General features: G+C 46.2%; 1 protein-coding gene across 2 annotated transcripts; it reads left to right on the top strand.

The window, feature by feature from the left end:
- The first annotated feature begins 2,066 nt into the window (after positions 1–2,066).
- On the top strand, positions 2,067–24,234 carry Rac1 (Rac family small GTPase 1). Of its 2 annotated transcripts, XM_021651771.2 has the most exons (7): positions 2,067–2,341; positions 12,321–12,392; positions 14,321–14,438; positions 20,017–20,073; positions 21,517–21,579; positions 22,194–22,353; positions 22,612–24,234. In XM_021651771.2, exons 1-7 carry the CDS (start codon positions 2,307–2,309, stop codon positions 22,740–22,742), a joined length of 636 nt encoding a protein of 211 aa, XP_021507446.1. In that variant the 5' UTR covers positions 2,067–2,306; the 3' UTR covers positions 22,743–24,234. The 2 variants fall into 2 exon arrangements, with proteins under 2 accessions (XP_021507446.1, XP_021507447.1); XM_021651772.2 differs by lacking the exon at positions 20,017–20,073 and having other exon boundaries at positions 2,081–2,341.
- Positions 24,235–25,631: the final 1,397 nt, after the last annotated feature.

Here is a 25,631-nt window from a genome sequence, read left to right as displayed (position 1 = left end):
CCTGTCTTGAAAAAATTTTTTTCATTTGTGTGTGTGTCTAAGTCAGGGGGCAAGTCCAGAGTGTCAATTTTGTCTTTGTACTCGGTGGCTCCTAGGAACTGAACTCAGTACCTCAGGCTTGGCAAGTGCCTTTGTATATTGAGCCATCTCCTAGACCCTATTTGTGTGTGTGTGTGTGTGTGTGTGTGTGCATGCACGTATGCAAAAGTCAGAGGTCACCAGTAATTCCTGTTCCACAGCGATTCTGGGTTCTAGAGATGGAACTCAGGCCACCAAACTTATGTCACTGGCAAGCACCTTTATCTACTGAGCCATCTTGCTGGCGTTCTCCTGAGTTCTGGAAGCACTGTCCCTCAAGTGGAACTGCTGAGAGAGCCAAAGCCATTCTAATTTCCCATTTCTTTAAGACTCTGTTTTCTCTCTGGAAGCCTGAAGGGGCTTATCTGTTCACACTGTTGTGAAGTTTTACAAGTATGTACTAGGCAGTGGATCAACTTTCCTTCCTGTGGGCACTTTCCATCTGTAAATAGCCTAGCCTCCAGGGAAGCCTCTGGGAAATTCCCCTGGAATAGTTCCATGGATGCCTTCCTTACTTATTTTTGTAGGATGATGGGACCTCCTGGTATGGTCCCCCACACACATACAAGGTTGCTCTGTGTAGCTCTGGCTCTTGCTTTTCTTTTCTAAACAAACAATTATTTTAAATTATGTGCATGTGCTCACGTGTGTGCACACTGGTGTGTGAGGCGGCCAAAGGTGTTGGATCACCCTGGAGCTGGAATTACAGGTGCTGGGAACCAAATCCAGTTTTTTGCAAGGGCAGTTTGTGCTGTTAGGCCGAGTGAGTAGGGAACTTGCCCGGCAAGTATGAGGAACAGTATGTGAGGATCAGAGTTCCAATCCAGAACCTACGTGTGTACCAGGAGGGCACCATGACTCACCTGCAATTCCAGTGCAGGGAAGATGGGATCTCCAGGGCGAGCCGGTTGGCTAGACTAACTGGAATTGGCAAGTTTTTTCCAGTTTTGCATTCAGTGAGAGATCTGAGAATTCACTCAATGTCAACCTTGGTCTTCTATACACTTTTGCACACACAGGTATGACCACTCCCACACCTATGTCCACACATGAGAAAATGCGTGTGCACACCCCCCCTCCATGCATACACCAAAAGTAATTGTAACGCTCCTGTCTAACAGGCCACCTTATTTGTGAATGAATTACATTCCATCAGCAACGTTTAAAAAAACCGTTCCAGCCCTTTATTCTCCTGTTTTTTCTTCATGTTTATTTAGTGCCCCACACCCTTGAGAGCGTCTCGGTAGCTCAGGTCGCCCTGGCACTGTCTACGCAGCTAGAAGACAGACGTCTGCTACCACCTGTCAGAGAGCTGGGACTCCAGGTGTGCACCGCCACATCTGTTTCACACCACGGTGGGGATCGCGAACGCTAGGGAACCACTGGACACACTGAGCCCCGCGCCCAGCCTCTCCTGGAGACCCAGGCTGGGAACCTGGAACTCTCCACGTCCTTGAGGATTCTTCCGGTTCCACCTGGGATCACAGGTGTGCCGCCAGGGCAGGTCTGTGACATGCGAGGGGCGGAACCCCCAGTTGTACGTGCTGGCACTCTAACCGGGCTTCATCCCCAGCAATTTCCTCAAGGGTCAGGATCTCACTGTGGCACAAGCTTATGTAGAATTTTCTAGAAGGACCTCACGTCACAGCTTATTGCAGTTCTCACATAACAAGGGCGCTCAAGGATCTCCCCACGCCGTTAGCAGGAGTGGGTGCAACAGGAGGGCCCTACCAGAGACCCGAACTCGTAACCCGAGGATCAGAAGCGAAGACCTTCCCAAGCTTGGTCCCGCCCGAGTCGCGTCCAAGGGCCAACATGGCGGACACCCCGCCCCGCGGCTCCTGGAGGCGCGTTCGCCGGCTGGAGCCGACTGCTTCCGAGCTCTCCCGAGCGTTCCCGAACGCCGGGGGAAGCCAGACCCTGCGCGGGCGGGAGCGGCCCCGCCCGGAGCCTGGGAGCTGCGTCGACGGCACCGAGGGGGAGGGGAGGCCGGATGTGAGTGGAGCGGCCATTTCCTGTTTCTCTGCAGTTTTCCTCAGCTTTGGGTGGTGGCTGCCGCTGGGCTTCGCCTCCCAGTGCGCTGAGGGCCAGGCGGCGTGGACAGCGGTCCCGGCACTCGGCGCCCCGCCGCCCGCAGCCTCGCCCCCGGCCGCCCCCGCGCTTCCCGAGCCCGCCGCTTCCCGCCTCAGTGACCGGCCGCCGCCGCCGCGGCCCACGGAGCGGCCCAAATGCAGGCCATCAAGTGTGTGGTGGTGGGAGACGGGTGAGTGCACGGCTCTGCCGGGGACTGCGGAGGGGGCGTCTTCCGCGGCGACCTCGGGGGCGAGCGGCACCCGGGTCCCCGCAGGCCCGAAAAGCCTCGGGCTGGCGTAGAGCTCGCGCCCGGCCTTCTGGGGGGGTCGCGGGCCTCCCACCCTCCCGGGCCTGGTTCCGGCTTCTGGTTGGGGGAGGGCCCGGGCGAGTCGGCCGGAGGGAAGAGGGAACTCCACCCCTCCTGCTTTCTTTCCCGGGCCGGACACCGCCCGTCGCCCGGCTCTCGTTGGCACATAGGCGAGGCTGGTTTGAAGAATTTTTCTTTGAAAGATTTTTTTTTTTTTCCCCTGAGAAGGGGAAGTCTAGTCTCTTCATTAACTCAGGATACCCCGTCTCCCCCCACCCCCCCGAGAACTGGGATAGGTAACAGCAGCCTCCAAGTCGGTCCTATTCGATGCATGTTTGCACCGGTCACTTGGGTGACCTGGAACTTAGGAACGGACTTGGTTGTTTAGACTTAGCAGGGTGTTTATAAAAATACTCGTTTCACACTTTGCGCCGAGAAAGTTACTAGAATGCTGGCTGAAGGAGTGCGAGCGATAGGACTGTCATTGAACGTTGGTGTGGTCATCAAAAAAAAAAAAAAAAAAAGTCTTCTGGACGAAGCAGATCCATCCAGCTCCTTATGACTGGAGGCAATTATTTTCTTGACTGTCCGTGATGGTTTCAGGCCCTTCAGGGAGACAAGACTGGTCTTATGCAGCTTTTTTTTTTTTTTCACCCTTCGGTAGAAACAAGAATCTCAGTGTAATCGGAGCAAAATCGCGCGTCTCAGCGTGGCTTGTGTAGGGCTCGTGTTAACGAGGAAGCTTGGAGATTTACTACTGCCAGCTTCCTCAAACGCAGAATGCAACTGGTACATTTTCAAGTTCAGCATAACGCGCTGCAAACTTGGTGGATGTCTTCCGCGCTTGCAGTGAGCACAGCCTTTCCTGAATCGCAGCCCCTGGGTTATGGTCACTTCTTCAGCGTATTTACATAGCTGCACTAGGGGTTGGGATTGTCCTTGTAACTAATTCAGCCCAACGGTCAGACAACTTCATTTATTTATTTGTTCTGGTAACAGGTCAGTCTGTGGGATTTGTTTCACAAACAGGAAGTCTTATGAACACGGGTTCAGTGTATATAGCTACACATTGGAATTCCATTGAGTAGGAATGTGTATGCTGCTTTCCTTTTCCTCCTAAAAGAAAGCTTTATTTTGTCTCTTGGTATAGTTAGTTAGATAATGAAAGAAAGCAGTTTAAGTGAAGTTCTGTTGCCGAGGTAGGGGCTTTTTGTGTAAATCCTGTCTTCTGACTGTCTTGGTTCTCGATTATTCTCCTTTCATAGCCTCGGAAGTGTTGGACTTACAGGCGTGAGTCACCAGGCCTGCTTTAAGGCGTGCTTGCTTTCCTTTCTTTTCTATTTCTTTTTTCCTGTTGGTATTGTGAGTGAACTAAAACATATCATCTTTCCTGGGGAACGTTTGAAAGTTATCTGAACTTCCCAAAAGTTAAAACTGTATCAGTAGTTTGGAATGTGGAGTACTATGACATTCCTAGTTTTCTAATAAGCTTAGGGACCATCGAGGAAGAAGAGAGGTTATAAGAACCAGAGGTCAGGGACACTCGATGGAAACAGTATTTTCTGGAACAGTGAACTCAGCAGCAGCTGTACAAGATCCTAGCCCAGGGCAGAGAGGGCCTAGGCCTAGTTGGGATGGTCCCTTGATGGCTGCTAGGGGTGGGAGAGCCATGTTTTTAATGGGTGTGGCCCTTGCTAGGTCCACCTAGCTCCAGTGGATGGCCCCACACCCATGACTTATGTGGGCAGCACAGATTGGACTAGGTGAGTTTTTAAGTGGTGAAGTTGGAAGGAGGAATTAGGGGGAGGAGTGGGGATGAATATGATCAAAATACATTGAAAGACTTCTCAAAAATTACTTTTTAAGAAAGGTAAATTGCTGCTAATTCAGTACCAAACCATAGTGTTTGAAAATTTCTAAGACTGAAATACACGTGGAACAGGTTTGCTAAAACGAAGTTTATTCGGTACTAATCTACTGTAGCTCCCTCCTCCCCTTGCTGGAGCTGGAACTTAAGGCCCTTGTGCTTCCTGGCAAGTCCTGAACAGCTGAGAGATATCATAGCCTGTTACTGGCTTAAAAAAATCTAGTAGACATTCTACAAAAGAATGTCTACTGTGGAGTCTGGAACCTTCCTTAGGTAGGATTCCCACAACTTCTTTTTAATTTTTTTTTTTTTTTTAAATGTGTGTGGATGTTTTGCATGTGTGTCTGTGCCTTATGCTTGTGCCAGCAGAGGGTTCCCTCGAAACTGGAGTTACTGGCCTTGGTGAACCACTAGGTGGGTTCTAGGACTGGAACCAGGTCCTCTGGAAGAGCAGCCAGTGCTCTTAACTGCTGAGCCATCTTTGCAGCCTCCCCCCTTCCCACACTACTTTTTTTTTTTTTTGTAACTTTTGGAGTAACCCTCAGCATATCATTCTTTCCTCAAGAGAGAATCCTCAGGGGAAAGTTAAACACAATGCCGACTGTTAAGAGGCTCCTAAGTGCCTGGTCCTTGTGGAGTGCTTAGTGAGTGCTGGCTCCCATTGTTACTGTGGTTTTCTTTTTATTTGTTTGGTTTTACTATGAGGGTCTGTGATGAATGTTAGACATAAAGATTCCTGGCCTTGAATTTTTCAGTTTTCTTAAAAAAACAACTTCATTATTTTTATGTTTATTTACTGTGTGGAAACCACATTGCCATGGCAAGGGTGTGATGGTCAGAGGACAAGCTGAAAGAGTTGGTTTTCTTCTTCCATCACATGGGTCCCAGGGATTGAACTCTGGTAGTCAGGCTTACCTTTATGTACTGAGCCATCTTTCTGCCCCGGTGGACTTTTTTTTTTTTTTTTTTTAATGGAATTTCACCTGTATGTCTCTGGCTGGCCTGGAATTCACAGAGATCTGCCTGTCTCCTCCTCCTAAATGCTGGGATTAAAAGTGTACATCACCACTTCTGACGGTACTTGAGGGGGAAAAATACTGAATGTGTAAGAATGTTTTACCTGCATGTTTTACATCTGCACCACGTGTGTGTCTGATGTCCAAGGAGGCCAGAAGAGAGGGCGTTGGATCCCCTGGAGCTGGAGTTAGGGATGTAAGGAGCTCCTGTGGATTAAGCCTGGGTCCTCTGCAGGAGCAGCCAGCACTCTTAACCAGTGGGCATTTCCCTACCCCCCACTCTGCACCTTCTCATGCTGTGGTCGGCACTGATAGTGTTCGGGCTGAAGGACAGACGGGAAGTGTGCGTTTATCAGAAGATTGAAATCCACAACCCGAAGGGCGGGGTGTAACCTTGGTTTACAACAGTGGCTCCTAACCTGGGGTCATGACCCGTTTGGGATTGAATATCAGTTATCCTGCATATCAGATTTACAGTTCATAACAGCGAAATTACAGTTAAGAAGTCGCAACGAAAATAATTTTGATTGAAGGTCACCATTACATGAGGAACTGGCTTAAAGGGCTACAGGATTAGAAAGGTTGAGAACCACCAATTTAGAGGTGTAGGTACATAACTTTTCATGCCAATAATATTTTTCTGCTTTTTATCAAATAAACTATATTCCTGAGGTACAGTTGGAATGCCTTTTATTCTGAGAAATTTAAAGCTGTCAAGCCTAATGTCACAGATAGTTACTAAGTTTTACAGGGCTAATTTAAAAGTTCTGAGGAATTACAGTTAAAAATACTGTTACGACCATGTTAGATCAGTCAGCTTGTATTCTTCTGTTGAGTTAGTTGCTGTTCAGTAGTTAATTGACAGTGGATATAAAATAGAGATTTGAAACTTACTGTCAGATGGTCTTTCTGAAAACAACTGTGTGCTTCTCTTGCTGATGGTATGGCATGTACTGAGCCAGCGTTCTTACCCCCCCACCTTTTTCTTTGCTCTGATGTGATGGACTGAACCTAGGGCCTCACAGTGGGTAGGTGAGTGCTCTGCTACTTCACTGCGTTCCCACCCACCCTGGCCTCTAGCTCTGTTCTCTTGCCTCCACCTCTGAGTCCTGGGATTGCAGAGACATGCAATCACAGCTATGCGATCAGTGTTTTTGTTTTTTTTAACTCGGTGGGTTTTTTTTTTAATTTTTTAAAGATTTATTTATTTTATGTATATGAGTGTTCTATCTGCATTTACACCTTCCAGAAGAGGGAATCAGTTCACATTATAGATGGTCGTGAGCCACCATGTGGTTGCTGGGAATTGAACTCATGACCTTTGGAAGAGCAGACAGTGCTCTTAACCACTGAGCCACCTCTCTAGCCCCAACTCGGTAGTTTTTAATAGTATTCGTTTAGTTTTGGTTGATCAGAAGGCTAACAAGCAAATGTTTTGTGTTTCCTTCTTGTCTGCATATAGACTTGGGCTGGTAGTCTGTTTGGTACAGTGTCTAACTTAGGCATTGCTGTCCAGGAATTTTGTTAGTTCAGCCTCTTCTGATGTCATCCTTACAGGACTGGACACATTTACTCTGCTTCCATTGAACAGTGTTGGTATGACCCATGAATTTGCTTTTTTGTGATGCAGAGTTCTGTGTTTATTTTGACCTATTTTACAAGTACTTGAATTCTGCTCTCTTTTTTTAATCTTATGTACATTGGTGTTTGACTTCATGTATGTCCATGTGAGGGTGTCAGATCCCCTGGAACAGGAGTTACAGACAGTCGTGAGCTGCCATGTGGATGCTGGGAATTGAGCCCAGGTCTTCCAGAAGAGCAGTTGGTGCTCTTAACTGCTGAGCTATCTCTCCAGCCCCCCTGCTCTGTCTTTCAAATTAAGATGATTTTATTACTACTACTACTATGTTATATACATGGATGTATATTTGTGCACCAAGTTCCTGCTGCCCTCACAAGCCAGAAGAAGAGTGAAGAAGAGTGGTTTGGATCCCCTGGAGCTGGAGTTACATACTGTGTGAACCACCATGTGGGTGCTGGGAATTGAACCTGGGTCGTGCAAAAACAGACAGTATTCCTTTTTTTCCCAGCCAGTGCTCTTAATCTCTGATGCATTTCGCCAGCCTCTCTTTCTCTTTCTACACACACACACACACACACACACACACACACACGTATGATTGTGTGTGTATGTATGTATGTATGTATTTCTAGAATAACCTTTGTGTCTTTCCCTGGACAGTCATTTGCTACTCAACAGTGATTAGATGAGTCTAGAAGTGAGAATAAAGCCTCCATGAAGCTTGGTTATGTATAGTTTTTCACCTTCCGTGTTTGAGAAACTTTAGGCTTTTTTTTTTTTTCATACAGTCTTAATATTTTGAAGTCTTATGGTGGTAATGACTATACATACATTGGTTATGATGTACCTGCCTCATAAACTTGAGAGTTTTGAGTTGGGGTTTGTTTTTCCCTGGTACTAAATTACTCTCACTGATGCATCATTTTTTTATGAACATACATTCTTCCTTTTCTCGAAGAAACTGAGGGCCTTAGTTTGTCTTTCAGTTACTCAAGAAGCATGAGAGAGGGGCAGATGTGCGTATTTGTGGGTGTGCATGCACACATGTCTGCAGGGAGGGAAAGGTGTATTCCTCAGTCACCCTCCGTTTCACTAATTACTTTAAAATTTTTATGTGCCCTTTTTATGCTTGGATGCCGTGTGTGGGGGACAGACGTCAGGAGAGGGCACTTAACATTCTGAAGCTGGAGTTACAGGTAGTTGTGAGCCGCCTGATGTGGGAGTGGGGAACTAAACTTGAGGCCTGGAAGAGCAGCAAGCTCTATTAACCTCTGAGCCGTCTCTCCTGCCCCACCTTATTTTTGAATCAGGGTCTCATGTAGCCCAGGGTAGCCTCCAAACTCCCTGTGTACCCAAGGCTACACTTGAACTCTGGTTTGTAAGAGCTAGACCAGTGTGCATCACCATGCCTGGCCCTTAAGATTGTTGGTTGGATCTGTGTGCTTTTTGACAATATTGCCTGATCTGCCTGTGGTTTACAGTTGTTATTGGATGAGTCCAGTTTTTCAGTCTTAGGAGCATTTTGTCTTAAAAGACCATTTACAAAGTTGTTATTCTTTTTAGATCTGCACTCCATCATGGAGTTGAGAGATGGAATTGAGAGATTGTGTCTGCTAGGCAAGCTCTCTACTACTATGCTCATGAAGGCTTCTTTTCTTTTGGGGTAGGATTTTGTTAGGTAGTCCATGCAGGACTTAAACATGAAGAAACCCTTCCTAGAAGACTTCAAGTGGCTGGGTTTGGTGGTGCATTTCTATAATTCCAGCACTCAGGCACGTGGAGACAGAGGCAGGAGGATCTCTTGAGTTCGAGGCCAGCCTGTTCTACAAAGCCAGTCCAGGACAGCCATGGCTATACACAGAGACCCTGCCTGGGGGAGGGGGAAGACTTCCAAGTGCTGGGATTACACACCCAATGTTCTTACACACCTTTAAAGTTTTTATTTGTATATAAGAGTTGTCTGTGTGTATGCGTGGACACAGATGGCTGCAAGAAAGAGCTAGAGGCACTGTGAGCCCTCTGATGTGAATGCTGGGATTCAAGAGCAGCATAGGCTCTTGCACACAGAGCCATTTCACCAGCCTCTTTGTATGTTTTGTTTTGTTTTTTGAGACAGGGTTTCTCTGTGTAGCCTTGGCTACACTTTATAGACCAGGCTGGCCTTGAACTCACAGAGATCCCCTGCCTCTGCCTCTTGAGTGCTGGAGTTACAGGCGTGTGCCATGCTTGGCAGTACAAAGTTCTCCTAACAGGAAAATGAAGACTTCAGTAGGAACGGAAATGACTAGTGGTCTCTGTATTTGGTCCTTTCTGCAGGACAAGGCAGGAAGTGCAGATAGGTTAGAAAATAGTACTGTCATGCGCTGCAGGAAGAGCCAGGATAGAGTAGACAGGAGTCTTTACACCCAGCTCCTTTCTAGATTTTAAAGGTTAAAAGGAGGATGAACTGAGCATTTAAGCATACACATTTAGAAAAGTCCAAGGCAGATAATTCTTCCAGAAATCCTGCAGCATGTCAGTCATGGCTCTGACCAAATAATGGCTTCCATTCCTCATGTGGACATGTTCTTGATGTTACTTCCTGTAGTTCATATGTTGGCTTTGGCCTCGAGTTGATTTATGCCTTGAGTTTACAAGCAATGAGTAAATACACTAAGAGAAGAATAATAGCCTTTCTATTTATGCTAATCCATTTTTAAATTAACAGTATAGTAAAAAGTCCACTGATGGCCTCTCACATAGCCCAGGCTTGCTTCACACTTGCTGTGACCTTAAACTTCTTATACTCCTTGTTGCTACCTCCTGGGTACTAGGATTGCAGACATGTGCCACCATGCCTGGTTTTATTTAGTGTTGGGATCAAACCCAGGACTTGGTGCATGCGAGGCCACCTGAGCTCCATCACCATCCCTATAGTCATGTTTTTGTAGAACATAAATTGTAATGATTAATAAGAATTGCATTCATTCCCAGCCGTGTGTGGTGGCTCACAACTGTAACCCCAGCACTGAGGAGGCAGAGTGAATGGGTCACAGGGTCATGATGGACACAAATTCAAAATCAGCCAGGTCTACATAGTGAGTTCAAGACCGTTAGGGCTGTGTAGTGAGACCAGTTTAGTAGGTGAAGGTACTGGCTTACAAGTCTGACACCTGAGTTGGATTCCTGAGGTACATATGGTGGGACCCCTGTGAAAGGATCATTCTAAACACTAATCCCACCTGTGGACCCCCACCACCACCACCAAGGGGTCATGACCCACAGGTTGAGAACTGATGCCTTTAGTTTTTCCTGTATCTCCTCATGCACCATGTGACATGTGTGGTGTGCACACACACACATTCTTGCAGATAACAACAAAATTCTCTAAGCCAGATTTTGCCAGTACCTTCCCAGCCAAGCCATTCAAAGATGATGCCTTTAGCTGGCTCCAGGTCTGGTATAGAAGGCTTGCCCAGCTTGCTGTGCAGCATGATGGTGACGGGAGGAAGATGACGTGCTGGGGATTGAATGCAGCGTTGTGTGTGCAAGGAAGAGGTTCTACCACTGAGCTACAGCCCCAGCTGAGATTTTCTTGTTTTAATCAGTGCATGTTTTGTACCAAGAGCTTTCACCGACATATCCATATACAAATGGAATGTACTTTGATCACCCTTGCCCTATTATTTTCTCTTTATGCTCCACCCCTTTCCATGCTGTGCTTTATTGGTTTGTTTGAAGTAGATTCTCTGTAAGTAGCCCTAGGGAGAGCGGAACTCACTGTGTAGCCCAGACAGACCTGGGACTCTGGCCAGTCCTTGAGTCTTGTTTCCTGCAGCATCTAGTTCGTTCTTTCCCTCCTTCCTTCCTTCCTTCCTTCCTTCCCTCCCTCCTTCCCTCTTTCCTTCCTTCCTTCTCTCCCTCCCTCCCTCCCTCCTCCCTTCCTTCCTTTTTTCCCTCCTTTCTTCCCTCCCTCCCTCCTTCCTTCCTTCCTTCCTTCCTTCCTTCCTTCCCTCCTTTCTTCCCTCCTTTCTTCCCTCCCTCCCTCCCTCCCTCCTTCCCCCCCTCCCTCCCTCCCTCCCTCCCTCCCTCCCTCCGTCCCTCTCTCCCATCTTCCTTCCTTCCTTCCCTGTAGTTGAGTGCATCTGCTTACCAGCAAGAAAACTGAGACAGAAAAAGGTGGGTCAGATGTGCCAGAAATTGCTGCAGGTAAATGAGCTGCTCTAAATCTCAGCTCTAGGCCTCCCTAGATCTTAAGCTCTTGCTCATACAGGTTTGTTTTGACATTGTAAGCCTTTCACAAGATAAATGTCTAATGAGTCATTTCTGTTCAGAAAGCCGTTAGGGATTGGAAGTTACCTGCCGATGATGTAATGTTTGACAGTGAGATCTTGAGGGTGGAGAGTTCCAGCTTCATTAAGTCCTTTATACAGTTCCGAGTCAGACAAATAAGTACTGGCAGGACTGAGTGGTTAAGCTCCTGCCCTTAGTCCCAAAGAGCGGAAGGAAAGTTCTGGTTAGTGAACCCCAATCTACGGTGGCCTATGCTGAACAGCAAAATCTTTCAAGTCAACACTAGTGTGTCATCCTGACCTTAGTAAATCAGCAGAAGACAATGGGGAGCTGGGCTCATTACAGAGGACTGTTGAAACCGAGACTTCAGGATATCCCTCAAGTCAGATAGGGACTGGGTGAGAGAAATTTTATTTATTTGCAAATGGTGCGACAATCTTTATTTTTAGTAATAGTCTCAACGGTATTTCAGGTGGTTGGGAGCTTTTTAAACAGTACCCTTCCTTCTGTCTGAGGGAGCACAAGTAATAGTCTGTCCCCGTAAGGTACTTATTTCTGCACATTTCTCTTTTGTTCTCTCCTCCAGCTGTTTGAGAAGTTTACTTCATCCCTGTGCCCTTCACTAACTTGATGTTAGCTTGTGAGTGTGAACCCTGTGCTGCGTAACTGGCTGCACTGTTAGGGGCAGGCTTTGGGGTTGGGGCATGGGCGGTTCAGAGCTTGGCCACTTAGCGGCAGCAACATCAATCAGTACTTAATAACTGCAGGTTGCAGAGGCAGCCGTGTTCACATACTAGTAACACACGAGTGACGTGTTCTGGAAGAACTTCGTGTTAACTGTTCTCGGGGTCCAGTACTTCACACATGCTTCCTGAGTGCTGGTCCAGACGCCACCGACCTTCACAGAAAGGGAGGTTGCTGAGTCTGCCTTCCTAAGAAGTACAAAGATTTGGGTTGGTTTAAGATAAAAACGTGTGTGGAGTGTTAAATGTTACAGAAACTCATTTGTTTACACTTATGGATGTGGTATATCTGTTTCCTGGCCTTTTCTAGCTTATTGTAGCAGAATAGTAGAAGCCAGGATTTTGTCCAGGTTGACTAAGAAGCCCTTTTTTCTCCTTTCAGAGCTGTTGGTAAAACCTGCCTGCTGATCAGTTACACGACCAATGCATTTCCCGGAGAGTACATCCCCACTGTGTGAGTATGCTCCTTGGGTCGGGAACCAACTTGCCTGTGATGCGTTTTTTCTCTTCTGCTGTAAAGCCCTTGTCATTCGCATAAGAACTAATAGTATTTATTTTCCTCTGAAACATCGACTGGAATCTAATTATTAGGTATTGAGAGTTTTAAAAAAATGAGCCAATTTAATGTATGATTTCCTTATATGAGGGGATATACAGTTTCCTGCTTGATTTTTTTTTTTTTTTTAGACATTTAGGAAACAAAAGAAAATTAACTGTTAAGAACATAGGCTGGGAAATGTAAAGAAGACCAGAGCCTCAGCATAGCGGTGTCTGATAACAGCTCTGTGGCAGCTGCAGCACGGAGTGTTACATTAAGTTTAATTGACCTTTTCATTGGGTTGAATCTAGGATGCCATGTGGGGCTGAGTTGGATTTTGGGCTGCTAATTCCGTATGGGTTGCCTAGTTGTTGAGTGGGAAGAAAAAGTGCTTTTCTCACTGATGGCTCACGTGAGCTTCAGCATGCTGCAGAGTTCTGTCCTCATGTCTGCATCCAGAACACCGTGATGGCTCAGACCCTCGGGAGACCTCTGAGTTCTAATGTAAAGCCTAGGCTGGTTTTTGAACTCTTGATTATCTTGCCTCTCATGGTGTATACCACCATGCCTGCCATTATCTTCATAAAGGCTGCTGTGGTCGGTCACATTAGCGTAAACTTTGCTTTAGTAAGGAACCTCTATTTTTTAATCTATTTTTATTGTATGTACATTGGTGTTTGACTGCATGTATGTGAGGGTGTTGGATCTCCCAGAACAGGAGTTACAGACAGTTGTGAGCTGCTATGTGGTTGCTGAGAATTGAACTCAGGACCTCTGGAAGTACAGTCATTGCTCTTAACTGCTGAGCCATCTCTTCAGCCCTAAGACCCTCTATTCTTAAGTACTACAAATAATAATACTAGCCCTTTGCCTTAAGACTGATGTATGATGATACTTGTCTTAGGGCAGGAAAAATTACTCTGTGGCTGAGAACTGGCTGTTCTTTCAGAGGATCTGGGTTTGGTTCCCAGCACCCACATAGCAGTTCCAGTTTCAGGGGCTATCCTGCCCTTTTCTGAACTCCATGGGCACCAAACACATGTGCTATATATAACATACGTACATGCCAGCAAAACACATAAAATTGTGTAGCTTTTTTGGTTTCTTTTTCTTTTTTTTTCTTTTTTTGAGAGCTCAGTCTGTCCCTAAATTCCTGACCTGATCCTGGGTTTTTGGTTTTGTTTTTGAGTAATCAGTGATACCAGTAGCATTTTGTTGTTTTGAGACAAGATTTTGCTCTGTAGGTGAAGCTGACCTTGAAATATTAGTGATCCTCCTGCCTCAGTTTCTTAATGCTGGGATTACAAAACTTAGTTAGTTGGTAGGCTTTTCTGGGTTGTCGCTTTCTGTAGTTAACTAATTTGTCTGTAGTAATGTCAGGCTAATTTACACATTTGTATGGTCAGGTGTACTCTGAAAAGCTGGGCAGCTTCTAAAATCCAGGTCTGTTTTGCTACACCTCTGCTCTTTGGCCTCAAGCATAGGTGACTTCGCATGTACACTTTAACTAAAGACTTTGGTTGAAAGTGAACAAAATATGTACATGAGGGACGTGACATCGGATTGGGAAGAGGGACTCCGTCGTGTTCTCTTCCGTGCAGATTAAAGATATTAAGGCAGAGCTCATTTGGTCTTGTATTTGTTTCCTTGTAAGCTAGTAGCCTGTCCTTTGTTTCTCATCTCTGGGGTGTGTGGTTGATTCCCTGTGTCCTACTTGCTCCAGGCTTCTCATGCCTCAAGGATGTTTTCTGGGCTGATAGCTCCAGGTCCATCCTCTTATAGAACTGTGGGACTGGGACTTAGTCCCCATGTATGTGACTAACCTTCTCTTGTCCATTCTACAGCTTTGACAACTATTCTGCCAATGTTATGGTAGATGGGAAACCAGTGAATCTGGGCCTTTGGGACACAGCTGGACAAGAAGATTATGACAGATTGCGTCCCCTCTCCTACCCGCAAACAGTAAGGCTCACACTTGATTTTTACTGGGTTTTAGTATGTGTCCGGGGCTCATAGATCTGCTTGTGTTGTTGTGACTGGGGTCTGTGATAATAATAAGTGAAGGTAAATAGCTTCTCTTAAGCAAGCCAGAATTTGGGTCTATCAGTTATTCTGCCTTTTTTATTTTGAATTGTTTTACTTAGTTTAAAGGCAACACACAGAACAGTACTATGTTACTTTTTGTTTTGCAAAGCTTTTCTTAACAGCAGTTACTTTGAAAGACAGCTTGTTTTAGGATGGTTTTGCACTGTGACATAAATTTAAGCGGTTAGTTGGACATGTTGGCTCATACCTGTCGACAAGCACAAGTTTGGGGCCAGCTTGGCCTGCAGCTTTGAGACTTTATCTCAAAAAAATTCAAATTAAGCAGGTAATATTAACGTTTCTTGAGCTGGGGGTGTTGCTCAAGTTGGTAGAATGATTGTCTGGTATTCAGTCTTTGAGTTACTTCCCTGGCATCACATAAACTGGACTAGTTGCTTGTGCCTGTAATCAGAAGTGAAGGCAAGATGATCAAGGGCATCCTTGGTTACATAGTTTCAGCATGGACCATGAGACCCTGTCTCCAAAAATAAATAAATAAAAGTACGGTTTCTTTAAACCGAAGTAGGAATTTATCTTATGACTTATACTTTTTTCTTTTTATAAAGCACATAGTTCTTGGTCTCAGTACTAAGTCTTTAGTGTAGATTGAGGTTTCAGTTTTGTAAAATAGACCTTTGTGTTCAGACAGGAAAAACATTTTTTTTAGATTAGTTTTGTTTCTGTATGAGGCAACCAAATAATTGATTATTTACTGATTATTTACCAAAACCAATTAGAGCAGTGGTTGGCAGGATCAGTAGGAACTTGGAAGTGAGTGTCTGGTGCAAAACAGTTGTTACATGTATGTCAATCTGTGTTCTCAGTTGAGACTGTTTAGGGCCAGGTGGTGTGGCTCAGGGTAGAGCATTTGCCTTTCTGCAGAGCAGCATAGGGAATAGGGAAGCAAAAGTCTATCTTAGAACAAATTTGGTGCTAAAGTGACCAGCCTTAAATATTCATGACAGGCCACAGAGCAAATGCCTTGGATTCAGGTCCTGCGTTGTACCTTGCTGTGCCGTCCCAGTCTTCATCTCTGGTCTCTGCTGCTTCCCACTAGCATAAGTTGAGCTAATACATCTCAGACCAGGGCTGTTGGTTCAAGCCTTTCATCTCAGGACTTTGGAGACAAAGGCAGGGATCTGTGGATTCAAGGCCAGTCTGTACAGTGAGACCTTGTGTCAAAAGCACTGTGTGCACACCAGTTCTGGTACAGTCTGCACCCTCTAGTACCCAGTCTCTCCTTTCGCCTTACTGATTGGATGGCCTCTGCTTAGGTTTTCCTTGGGTGAGTATTACTTGTGCTCTTTTTAGTGCCCCTTATTGTTCACTAGAAGGTCTGGCTTGGAGTCGGGGAGACAGCTTAGAGAAAGGCAGACTTTGAACCTTGTCTGACTGGGCGGCCATAACCTACACAGCCATTACTTTGGAGTGTCAGGAATCAGTTCCAGTCTATACAGCTTGTGTTTTTGAATGAACTTCCCGTTGTTAGTGATGGTTTTACCTGTTAGAACATGCCTTTTCTCTGCAGTCAGAGGATACCAGAAACATTGCAGATAGTCTGTTTGAACTCTAGGTTTTGTATTGAGTTGTAGCCAAAATTTAGATTTTAGTTAACAAATAAAGATAAAAAAAGTAAGAGGGAAGGTTTTTTTTTTTAAAGATCAACTGATCAAGTATATAAAATCAGCCCACAGTCACGAGATGATTGCAGTCTTTAGTGTTTTTAGAGATGCTCCGAGACTAGTGGATGCTGAATAATTCTGTGTTTTAAAACATGGCAATGTTTGTCTGTCTGTCTATCTATCTATCTATCTATCTATCATCTTTCTCTCCCCCTCCCCCTAGCCCATTGGCTGTGTCTGGAAGGGTGTGGCATGATTTCTGAGAAATGGGAGACACCCTATTGTGACTCAGTGGGTACAGAGTAGGGTGAGGCCATTCTGTCTAAGGGAGTCATTCTTAGCAAGTCAAAGGTGACTTGGCAGAAGTCAGACTCTGCTGAGTATCATAGATAAGTGAGGTGGGCTCTTCCCAGATTGAATAAGCCGTAATTGTGTGAGGCCAGACTCAAGGTGGGTGTTGTAAACTTGTTACAGTCTCACCTGTGTATAGCAGGCAGACAGTTTCCTAATAGTAAGGACGACTGAGTAAGGAAGGAGGAAGACAAGGTTTTTGCTAATTTTTCATATTCCAGTGATGGTGAGGTGGAGGTCCTTTGGGACAAGAGGGGAGAGCACACAGCTAGCACCTAAACACTTGCCTGCTACGCCTGAGATGTGGAAGTTATGCTCAAATGTGAATGCTCAGAAGTCTGCCTTGCTTTGGGCTGCACTGCCATACCACAAGCAGACCCAGGATTGAACTATAATTATAGCCTGTTTATGTGACTTATTAAAAACTGTGGTCAGAGCTGGCCAGTAGTAGCTCATGGTTTTAGCCCAGCACTTGAAGGCTTAGCCAGGCAGATCTTGAGTTCAAGGACAGATAGGGCTACAGAGAGAAACCCTGAATCAAAAGAGAAAACAAAACAAGCAAACAAAAAGCTGTTCAGATATTCTTCTGAAGAACCAAATGGAAGATTTTTGTTTGTTTGGGACACGCTAAAAATGTTAACACTTCATGTGTCCATTGTTTCTGTTTTGAGACAGGTCTCCGTCAGTATGTTGTCCAGGGTGGCCTGCAACTTAACAGTGTTTTTGGTTCTACTGTTATTTGCAGCTTCTGAATGCTGCAATTATGGCTTCTGTTTCTTTTTAAACATGTATTTGTTTTTGTGTGCATGAATATTTGCCTGTATGTATGTGTGTATATCACGTGCATGCCTGGTGCCTATGGGGGCCAGATCAGATCCCTAGGAAGTTTGTGAGCTGCCACGAGTGCTGAGGATCAACCCTGGGCCCAGCTGTGGAAGAGTAACCCTTAAAACCACAGAGCAAAGCCATCGCATCTCTGGCTCCTGGAATTACAGTCATGAGTACTCACAGCTAGCTACAGTTTTGAGTTTCTTTTGATTGTTTGGTTTGGTTTTCCTGCAGGGTTGCCTTGGCTGTCCTAGAACTTGCTTGATAGACCAGACTCAAACTCAGATCCACCAGCCTCCCCTTCCAGTGGCTAGGATTAAAGGCCTGTACCACTGCCTGGTGCCAGTTTGATTTTCAAAGGGCTTCCTTTGTTAGGATGACTGTTAGATGCGGGTCCTCCAACCAGAGGCCCCTAGAAACTACTTGCAGTTAGCCAGAATAGGCTGTGTTCCTTCTGCGCCATGAGGGGACCACTGAGGACCATATTACATGATGGGGTGTGCAGAACTGCGGGGGGGGTGTGTGTGTGTGAGGGTTGAGTGCTGTCTCAACCTTGTGTTTTAGGAAGTCCTACTTAGAAGGTTCCGTGTCTCTTGAAGTGACCTTGGGTTTAGGAAATGATCTTCCAATCTTTATTTCCATGTGGTTGCATTTCATCAAGCGTCGTCACCCAGAGGCCTGGGAGCTTGTTAGAGTTTACAGGAACACCTCCACCATCGGCGCTGTCAGCATCAGGCCAGCTCTGAGATGTTAAGAGCTGTGAACCTTTTTTTCTAGTGTGTGTTCTTCGGAACACCTGCCCAGCTTTCTCTGTTGTGTGTGTAAGCCCTGTCCTGTTCCTGCATATGGAATCCCTGTATTAAAAGAAAAATCCAAATGTGAACCTGAAATAAAGATAGGAAGTGTTTGGGAGAGAGTAGAAGAAAAGCCACCATACTCCTGTGGTGCTGAGATTGCAGCCGCCTCTTGCTACACCCTGTCTCACATCAGCTGGGGACAGTACCACTGACAAGCTATAGTTGGTGTATGCTTTTGTGTGTGTCTGGGTGTGACAGGTTATGGTGTTGTCTCTCAAGAGCCTCCTTCCTTCCTTCCTTCCTTCCTTCCTTCCTTCCTTCCTTCCTTCCCCTTCCCTTCCCTTCCCTTTCTCCCCCCCCCCTCTTTTTTGAGACAGGCCTCTCACTGGGCCTCAGGCTTACCCCAGGGATCCTCATGCCCAGCAAGCACTTTCCTAACGAGACTGCTCTTCATCCCTGACTGTACTTTAGACTGCAGAGGGAGAAGTAGCTGCTGACCCAGGAGTAATGAAGTTATTGAGGCTCACACTCCATTAAAGGCATGTGGGGTGTCTGGTATAATTACAAGTGTCCTGGTGATCTGAGCAAAGTAGTAGCGAAGTCTCTAGGAAGGGTGGGTCAGTGACCCTTGAGAAAGGGGAGACCCCAGGAGCACAGCCCCTTCTTCACTTGTATCAGGAAAGCAAGGTTGGAAGGTATTGATGGTAGGAAAAAGACATTAGAAGATGATAATTTAGTGAAAGCTGAACTTAGGTGCAGGGGGGAAGAATTGCTGAAAAGGGAGGAAGAGGGGAGGTGGCCGATGGGATAATTTGTACATAGGAGGAGTGGGGCAATGGCACCGCTTACGCCTGCCTCTGCCTCATCTGGAAGATGCTGCTGGAGGGCTAAGGCAGGTAGAATGAGTGAGGGTGCCCCATCTGCTCCCTGACCTGTCCTGCTGACTGGCTGGATGAAGCGGTGTGGATTGTTGTGGTTTTTGGTGGGGTACACTGGGTCCTGTTCTTAGGACAACTTTAGAAATAGCCCATAGATGAAACCTGGACTCTGCAAATTGTTTCTCTTTGGATTGTAAATACAAGCTTGAGTGAGATGAAATTGAAATAGTGCCCTTGTTTGTCTTTTGTTAGAATTTCTGGAATTCCATATTGGGAGAATAAGCCTGTCAGTTTTTACTGGACATAAAAACAATTGGATGAATTATGATAGAAATGGAAAAGGTTGTCACTTACAAAATTGCCACCAAGTGGTGGCCTTTTCAGCTTGCAAAGGAATCTTAGTTTTTCATTTCAGTAGCTCTCTCCAGACTGAATCCACACCTCACTCCCAGAGCTGCGAGAGGAGGCTGATGGGCCAGCATGGCTCCATGTGGCTCTGACTGCTCTGGAAAGTTTCACTGTGCCCACGGGCAGGTGCCTCACCTATCTTTAAGGCTTCCTTTGGCTTGCCTCTGAGAACTCTAGAGTTCTTTGAAGATCTTGCCACTGACGGATGCCATCAACATGCATCAACATGTCCCTTTTTATGTTTAAGGGACACTTTTTGGACACTCTGAACTCTGGGATGTGTTAAGTTCTGGCAAGTGCTACCTACCACAATGAGAGTGCCTTGGTGGAAGGCCCTGTGTTCTCTTGACTTCCTTGTTGAACTGCAGGGGACAGTCTCTTAGCTCCAGGCTTCACCGGGTAAAGATTTTGTGGCTCTTGCTCTCTAAGGTGAATTGAGACATTGTATAACTTTGGATTCCTCAGGAGTGCAGAGACAGACTTCTGATGAAAACCAGCAGGTTATATTATTATTGATTTTTGTATTTCTTAGTTTGTACTGAACTCAAGCAAAGTTCTCCTGCATTACTAGGTTGGAGACACAAGTGGTAAAGATAGAACCTCCAGGGGCAAAGACAAGCCGATTGCCGTATGTAAGACTTCAGTCGACTTTAGCCTCAAGCTTTGTCTCTTCTCTCACCTCACTGAGTCTTCCCAGGAATACTGCTGACCTCGGGTCCCTTGAGTGTTCTTTATCTGATTCACTCAGGAGCGGTTTCACTTGATGAACTAAGCTTGCACTGGAGTGTGACTGCTCTACCAGCTGATTAAAGTGGTCAATGAACTGTTTGCATCCCTCCTCCCAAGTGAAAGGAGGGCTGTCTGGAAGCCCCTCTCTGGGTTGGTTGAGGTGTAGATGTGGGGGGAGGGGTCCTCCTGGTGCTCATGTAGGTGGTTATGTGCTGGGCCAGACTAACCCCACTCCTAGGGCCTTTTCCTCTCAACTCTGGTGTTCCTCTGGTGGGCTGTGGGGCGGCTGTGCAGCGTTGCTGAGCTAACCCAACTGTGCTTTGAGAGGGTGTGGAATCAACTGGGATGCTGGGAGGCCCTGGTGATTCTCTGACAGGCTTGTGCATGTGCCAGCAGTGAAGTAAACAATGTTGTTCATGAAAAGCTGCCCTGTGGGATGTTTTTCCTTTTCAGGTACGAGATTCCAGCTGGATGGTTTAAGGTGCTAGCTTGGCAACTGTACACATTTCACAAAATAGCATAATTGCCTTTTCTAGGGCTATGTCTTGATAAGCCTAGCATTTTAGAAACTCTGGGTGTTATTTTATACATGTAAATATCAGAATTTTATTTTATGTGTAATACCAGACAGGAAGAAAGACTCAGATATTTTATATTTAGCCAGCAATTTCTCTTCAAAGTAAGCACGCTTGCACTGCTTTTCCTTTGCATTCTTTGGGGCCAGTGCTGCCCTGGGCACAGGCTTCCCAGAGGCCCTTGGCTGTGCGTGGGAAGCTGTGACAGTGCTGGGTGGTGTGTGCTTGTCTGCTGGGAGATGTCATGCTGAGTTCCCTTCCTGGCTGGAGGGCTGGGGAGCAAATCCTTGAACTCCATTTTGTGCCGGGGACAGTGACAGGCTGGCTGATAGACGCTGGCAATGATGTCAGAAGGCGTGCACTTAACGTGCATGTGGAGACTTAATGAAAAGCATGTTTTGTTAGATGGTGTATTTAAAGTCGACTCCATTCATGAGCCTGAGAGACTTCCAGAAGAGTTTCCTTGTTGATTACAGATAATTAGGTTTCCATTTGGGCATGAGTAGAAAGTGACCTCTGGGAATGTGATTTGATGCTTCCCTGGCCTCAGAAGGCTTCTGGCGGTTTCCTCTTCCACTCACCCTCTCTCACAAGGGAAAGTGGAAGAAGCCTGCTTGGCCGGCTTGGTGGTTTGGGAGTCATCTGGCCAGCTAGAGGGGTATGTGGGCCAGTGAGGGCCTGCCCAGCTCATTGCTGTCAGCCTTAGGCAGAGCGCTCCGGCAGGGTAAGACTGTCCTCTACATGCTGCCTGTGTTTCCTTTCTGTAGGACGTGTTCTTAATCTGCTTTTCCCTTGTGAGTCCTGCGTCATTTGAAAATGTCCGTGCAAAGGTAAGTGGAACTTACTGAAAGATTGTTGTGTAATGTCACTCCCAGAAAGAAATATTAAAAGGAAAATGAATGCCATGTGCTACTGGGAATTTTGGCTTGTGTAACTTAACTTGGCTTTAGTACTTACTGGGGAGTGGGCTGTTGTTAAGCCCATGGCTTAATTTCTGTGGGAAGCAGAAATAGTAACAAGCATTTCAGAGTCAGTCTAGTGACTATTTCTTTCTGCTCCAGCTTAGTAAAAAGGGATGAAGGACCCTTTTGGTGTAGAGATGGGGGGACCATGCTGGAGATAATGGAGTTATCTTTTATGTCTTATATATGTTCATCCCTGAGTTGATGGTGAGTTTTCTAGGATGATCCTAGAAAGCAGACTTCTTTTCCTACAGATAGAAGTGATTTCCTTTGGGGGTGCTTTCTGTTCTGCCCTCCTTTCTTGTCTCCTTTCTCCTGGTCCTTGGCAGGTGGAGTCTGTTGTGTTATCCTCTGTTTGGGGGCCCTTGCTAGCCAGGGTGAGCGTAGGGCCAGCTGGGGCTGGAGGTTTGGCACTCGTTGCTTGGAAGCTGGGCGAAGGAAGTCTGTACAGGAGAGTGGCACGCCTTGTTTCTTCCATCTAGTGGTACCCTGAAGTGCGACACCACTGTCCCAACACTCCGATCATCCTAGTGGGGACGAAGCTTGATCTTAGGGATGATAAGGACACGATTGAGAAGCTGAAGGAGAAGAAGCTGACTCCCATCACCTATCCACAGGGCCTCGCCATGGCGAAAGAGATCGGTATGAAACCCTCTTTTCTTGTGTTTGCTCTGCTGTCCTGATGACAAGTGGCAGGAGTCCGCCTGAAAGAGGACTGCTTGGTGTCTCTGGTTTGGGCAACCAGCCAAACCAGGCCCTCGCTGGCCTTAGCATTGGTGTGAGAGTTGGTTGCTGAGCTGCACCATGCTGGCTCAGCAGGGGTACTGTGTTCTAATCCTGCCCTGTATAGTGTCACTGCTCTGTGGAGTGTCTCATTGCCCCTATGGCTGTCTTTTCTAGGTGCTGTCAAATACCTGGAGTGCTCAGCACTCACACAGCGGGGTCTCAAGACAGTGTTTGATGAAGCCATCCGAGCAGTGCTCTGTCCACCTCCTGTCAAGAAGAGGAAGAGAAAATGCCTGTTGTTGTAAATGTCTGAGCCCCTCGTTCTTGGTCCTGTCCCTGGAACCTTTGTACGCTTTGCTCAAAAACGGTGGAGCCTTCGCATTTGATGCCAAGTTTTTGTTACAGATTAATTTTTCCATAAAACCATTTTGAACCAATGAACCAGTCAATAATTTTAAGGTTCTGTCTTAAATGTAAGAATTCCGACTTACGGTCTATTAAAATTCAGCCCTAAAATGACAAGCCTTCTTAAAGCCTTATTTTTGAAAGTCCCCTATTCTTGCTCAGATTAAGAATTGCCAAAATACTTTTTGAACTAAGTTGTGTTGTGCTGAGAACACTTAAGCGCTTAACTGTTGAGAGACTTCTGTCGTTAAGAAGACCGCAGCTTCTGGAGTCGGGTGCAGCCCCTGTCTAGTTTCCAGACCGTGTGACCCAGCACAGCCTCCTTAATGACACGTTGCCATGTGATGCACTGTAACTTATCAGCCCACGTTCATTACATAACTTTGTACTGTATGTCACAGTGAATGAGTGTAACAGCTCAGCTCTTTGATTTCATAGTGAGTTTTTTAAATAACCAGTTGACTAGCTTTTGCAGACTTTGAACAGAACTCTGCTTCCCGTGTTGCCTCTAATGAAGTATTCTGTTCCTAGTCGTGGGTGTGCTGGGTGGAGTTTGTGAAACACGACATGATCAAAGGATAAAGACAGTATTTTGACTAATATGAAGTAGAGATTACACTACATTGTACATGGAGTAATTCAACTAAATAAAAGTATCACGGGTAAAGATTTTTAACGGTTAATTTCTGTCAAATACAGTAGATGACAAATGGCCGGTCTTACCAGTGTCTCTCGAACTTTTCCTACCCCCACACTGCCATCCCTCCCCAGATGGGACATTGATCCATATTTAAACTGGCCATCCTCAGTTGCTAACTTAGCAAGAGCTTTTCTTTAGGACCCCTTTCTTAATGAGCAATATGTCTGACCTGTACTATAAGATCTTTCTGATAATGCATTTGAAGATTTCTTTTGGTAGATTAGTAGAAGTGCATTCCTGTTTTCACCTTACTTTCTTCAAAGCTGATAAGTGCTTTCCTTAGTTTTCTAGTAACTAGGTGTAAAAATCATGTGTTGCAGCTTTACAGTTTTTAAACTATTTTAGATATTCTTAAACTATGAACCTTCTAAACATCACTGTCTTGCCAGAGTACCAACACTGTCATGTGACTAACGCTGCCCCGCTAGACCTCACCCACGTGGATACGCTTCCCATGGTGGCTCTGCCTGAGATGCTCCTTTGGGTCTGTGAGGTTCTGTCAACTGCTGTGCTAACGCTGTTCTGTACAACCTAACTCACTGGCAAGAACACAGTGTTGGGTCCTTCAACCACTAGAACAAACTTTTTTCAATTGACAGTCGCAGAATTGTGGAGTGTTTTTACATTGATCTTTTGCTAATGCAGTTAGCAGTATGTTTTGCATGTATGACTTAATAAATCCTTGAATCATACATCTGGTCATGCTTGTGTTTTTGGAACTTGACAAACAAGGCTCGTGGCGTGTTTGCCTCACTTTAAAACTCTGGATTGTTGGAGATGTGCTTTTAACACTGGAGGGACGGAGAGAGGGAAAGGGTTAGGTGAGGTGCTCATGTAGGCTGCCCACAGTGGGGGTGTCACATGAGCCTGTGCCTGTGGGAGATGTGCCAGAGTTGCCTGCTGGGAAGCTGAGCTTGGGCTTGGCAGGATGGACCGCATTCCCATCCGTTGTTTCATGACCAGCTAGAATTGGCTTTCATTGTTGATTTGTACTTTAAACTTTAAAAACGATACCACTTCCGTTTCTGGATGCGCACATGGCACACGAGGTCAGAGGACAGCCTTGAGTCAGTGCTCTTCCTCCCAGGGACTGAACTCGGGCTGTCAGGCTTGGCAGCGGGTACCCTTACCTACTAAGCCACTTCACTAGCCCCAAACTAACCTGCCTACCTATATGTCTTTTCCTTTTGAAACAGGGCCTTACTGTGTCTTTTTGGCTCTTAATTCATGGAGAGCCTGCTGCCCCTACTTCCCTAGCGCTGGGCTTAAAGGTGTGTGCCACCATGCCCAGCTCCAATTCTTTTTTTTTTTTTCTTTTAATCAGAGTTAAATGAGTAATTTAAAAACACAGCAAGTAAGGACTACGAAAGTACCAGCCCTGCCTGACCCATTCCAGGGCAGGACTTTGGGTTGTTTTGTTTGACCTGAGTGTTCCGCTCGACTGTGTGTACCACTAGTGCGAGTACCCGCAGACATCAGGAGACGGCTTTGGATGCCCGGGCCTGAATATACACATGGCTGTGAGCTGCCATGTGCATCCTGGGTACCAAACCTGGGTCCTCACAGGAACAAGTGTTTAGCTGCTGAGCCAGCTCTCCAGGTCCCCAGTCTTTTGTGTCTGTGTCACCTCTGCCTCCCAAGTGCTGTGACTAAGTATGCGCCACCACTGTTTTCCCCAGTCTGAATTCTCGTGTTCACCTCCACTGTTCAGCCACAGTTCTTGCTCCTGTATGTGTGTAAGGACGTGAGGGATGCTTCCTCTTCCCAAACTGAGTTTCCAGCTTTAAGCTGTACCGGGTGGTGACAGAACTCGGCCTCTGCTGCACTTCTGGTTCCCTGAGGACATTGCTAAACTTCCTTAGCATCTCTCACTGAACCTGAAGGTCACTGGTTGGCTAGACTGGCCAGAATGCCCCAGGGATCCTCGTGTCAGCGCCTCTGCAGCACAGTTTGAACATAGGTCCTCACACCTGCATGGCACACTTACTGGCCAAGCTGTCTCAAACCTTCAAGGTATCACCAGCCTTCATTTTGCTAGGTTTCAGGGTCATTGGCCATCACATCTTTATATCCTACATAACTCCGGGTC

Source organism: Meriones unguiculatus, chromosome 15 (genome assembly GCF_030254825.1).
Source record: "Meriones unguiculatus strain TT.TT164.6M chromosome 15, Bangor_MerUng_6.1, whole genome shotgun sequence".
In the NCBI taxonomy this organism is placed as follows: domain Eukaryota; kingdom Metazoa; phylum Chordata; class Mammalia; order Rodentia; family Muridae; genus Meriones; species Meriones unguiculatus.
This window is presented reverse-complemented; position numbering and strand designations above follow the sequence as displayed.

Bases quoted from the DNA above. Each gene is read 5' to 3' on its own strand.
- Rac1 (XM_021651771.2), top strand. From the start codon at position 2,307: ATGCAGGCCATCAAGTGTGTGGTGGTGGGAGACGG. The intron at 2,342-12,320 runs GTGAGTGCACGG...TTCTCCTTTCAG, and splicing joins TGTGTGGTGGTGGGAGACGG to AGCTGTTGGTAAAACCTGCC. The intron at 14,439-20,016 runs GTAAGGCTCACA...CTGCATTACTAG, and splicing joins CCCTCTCCTACCCGCAAACA to GTTGGAGACACAAGTGGTAA.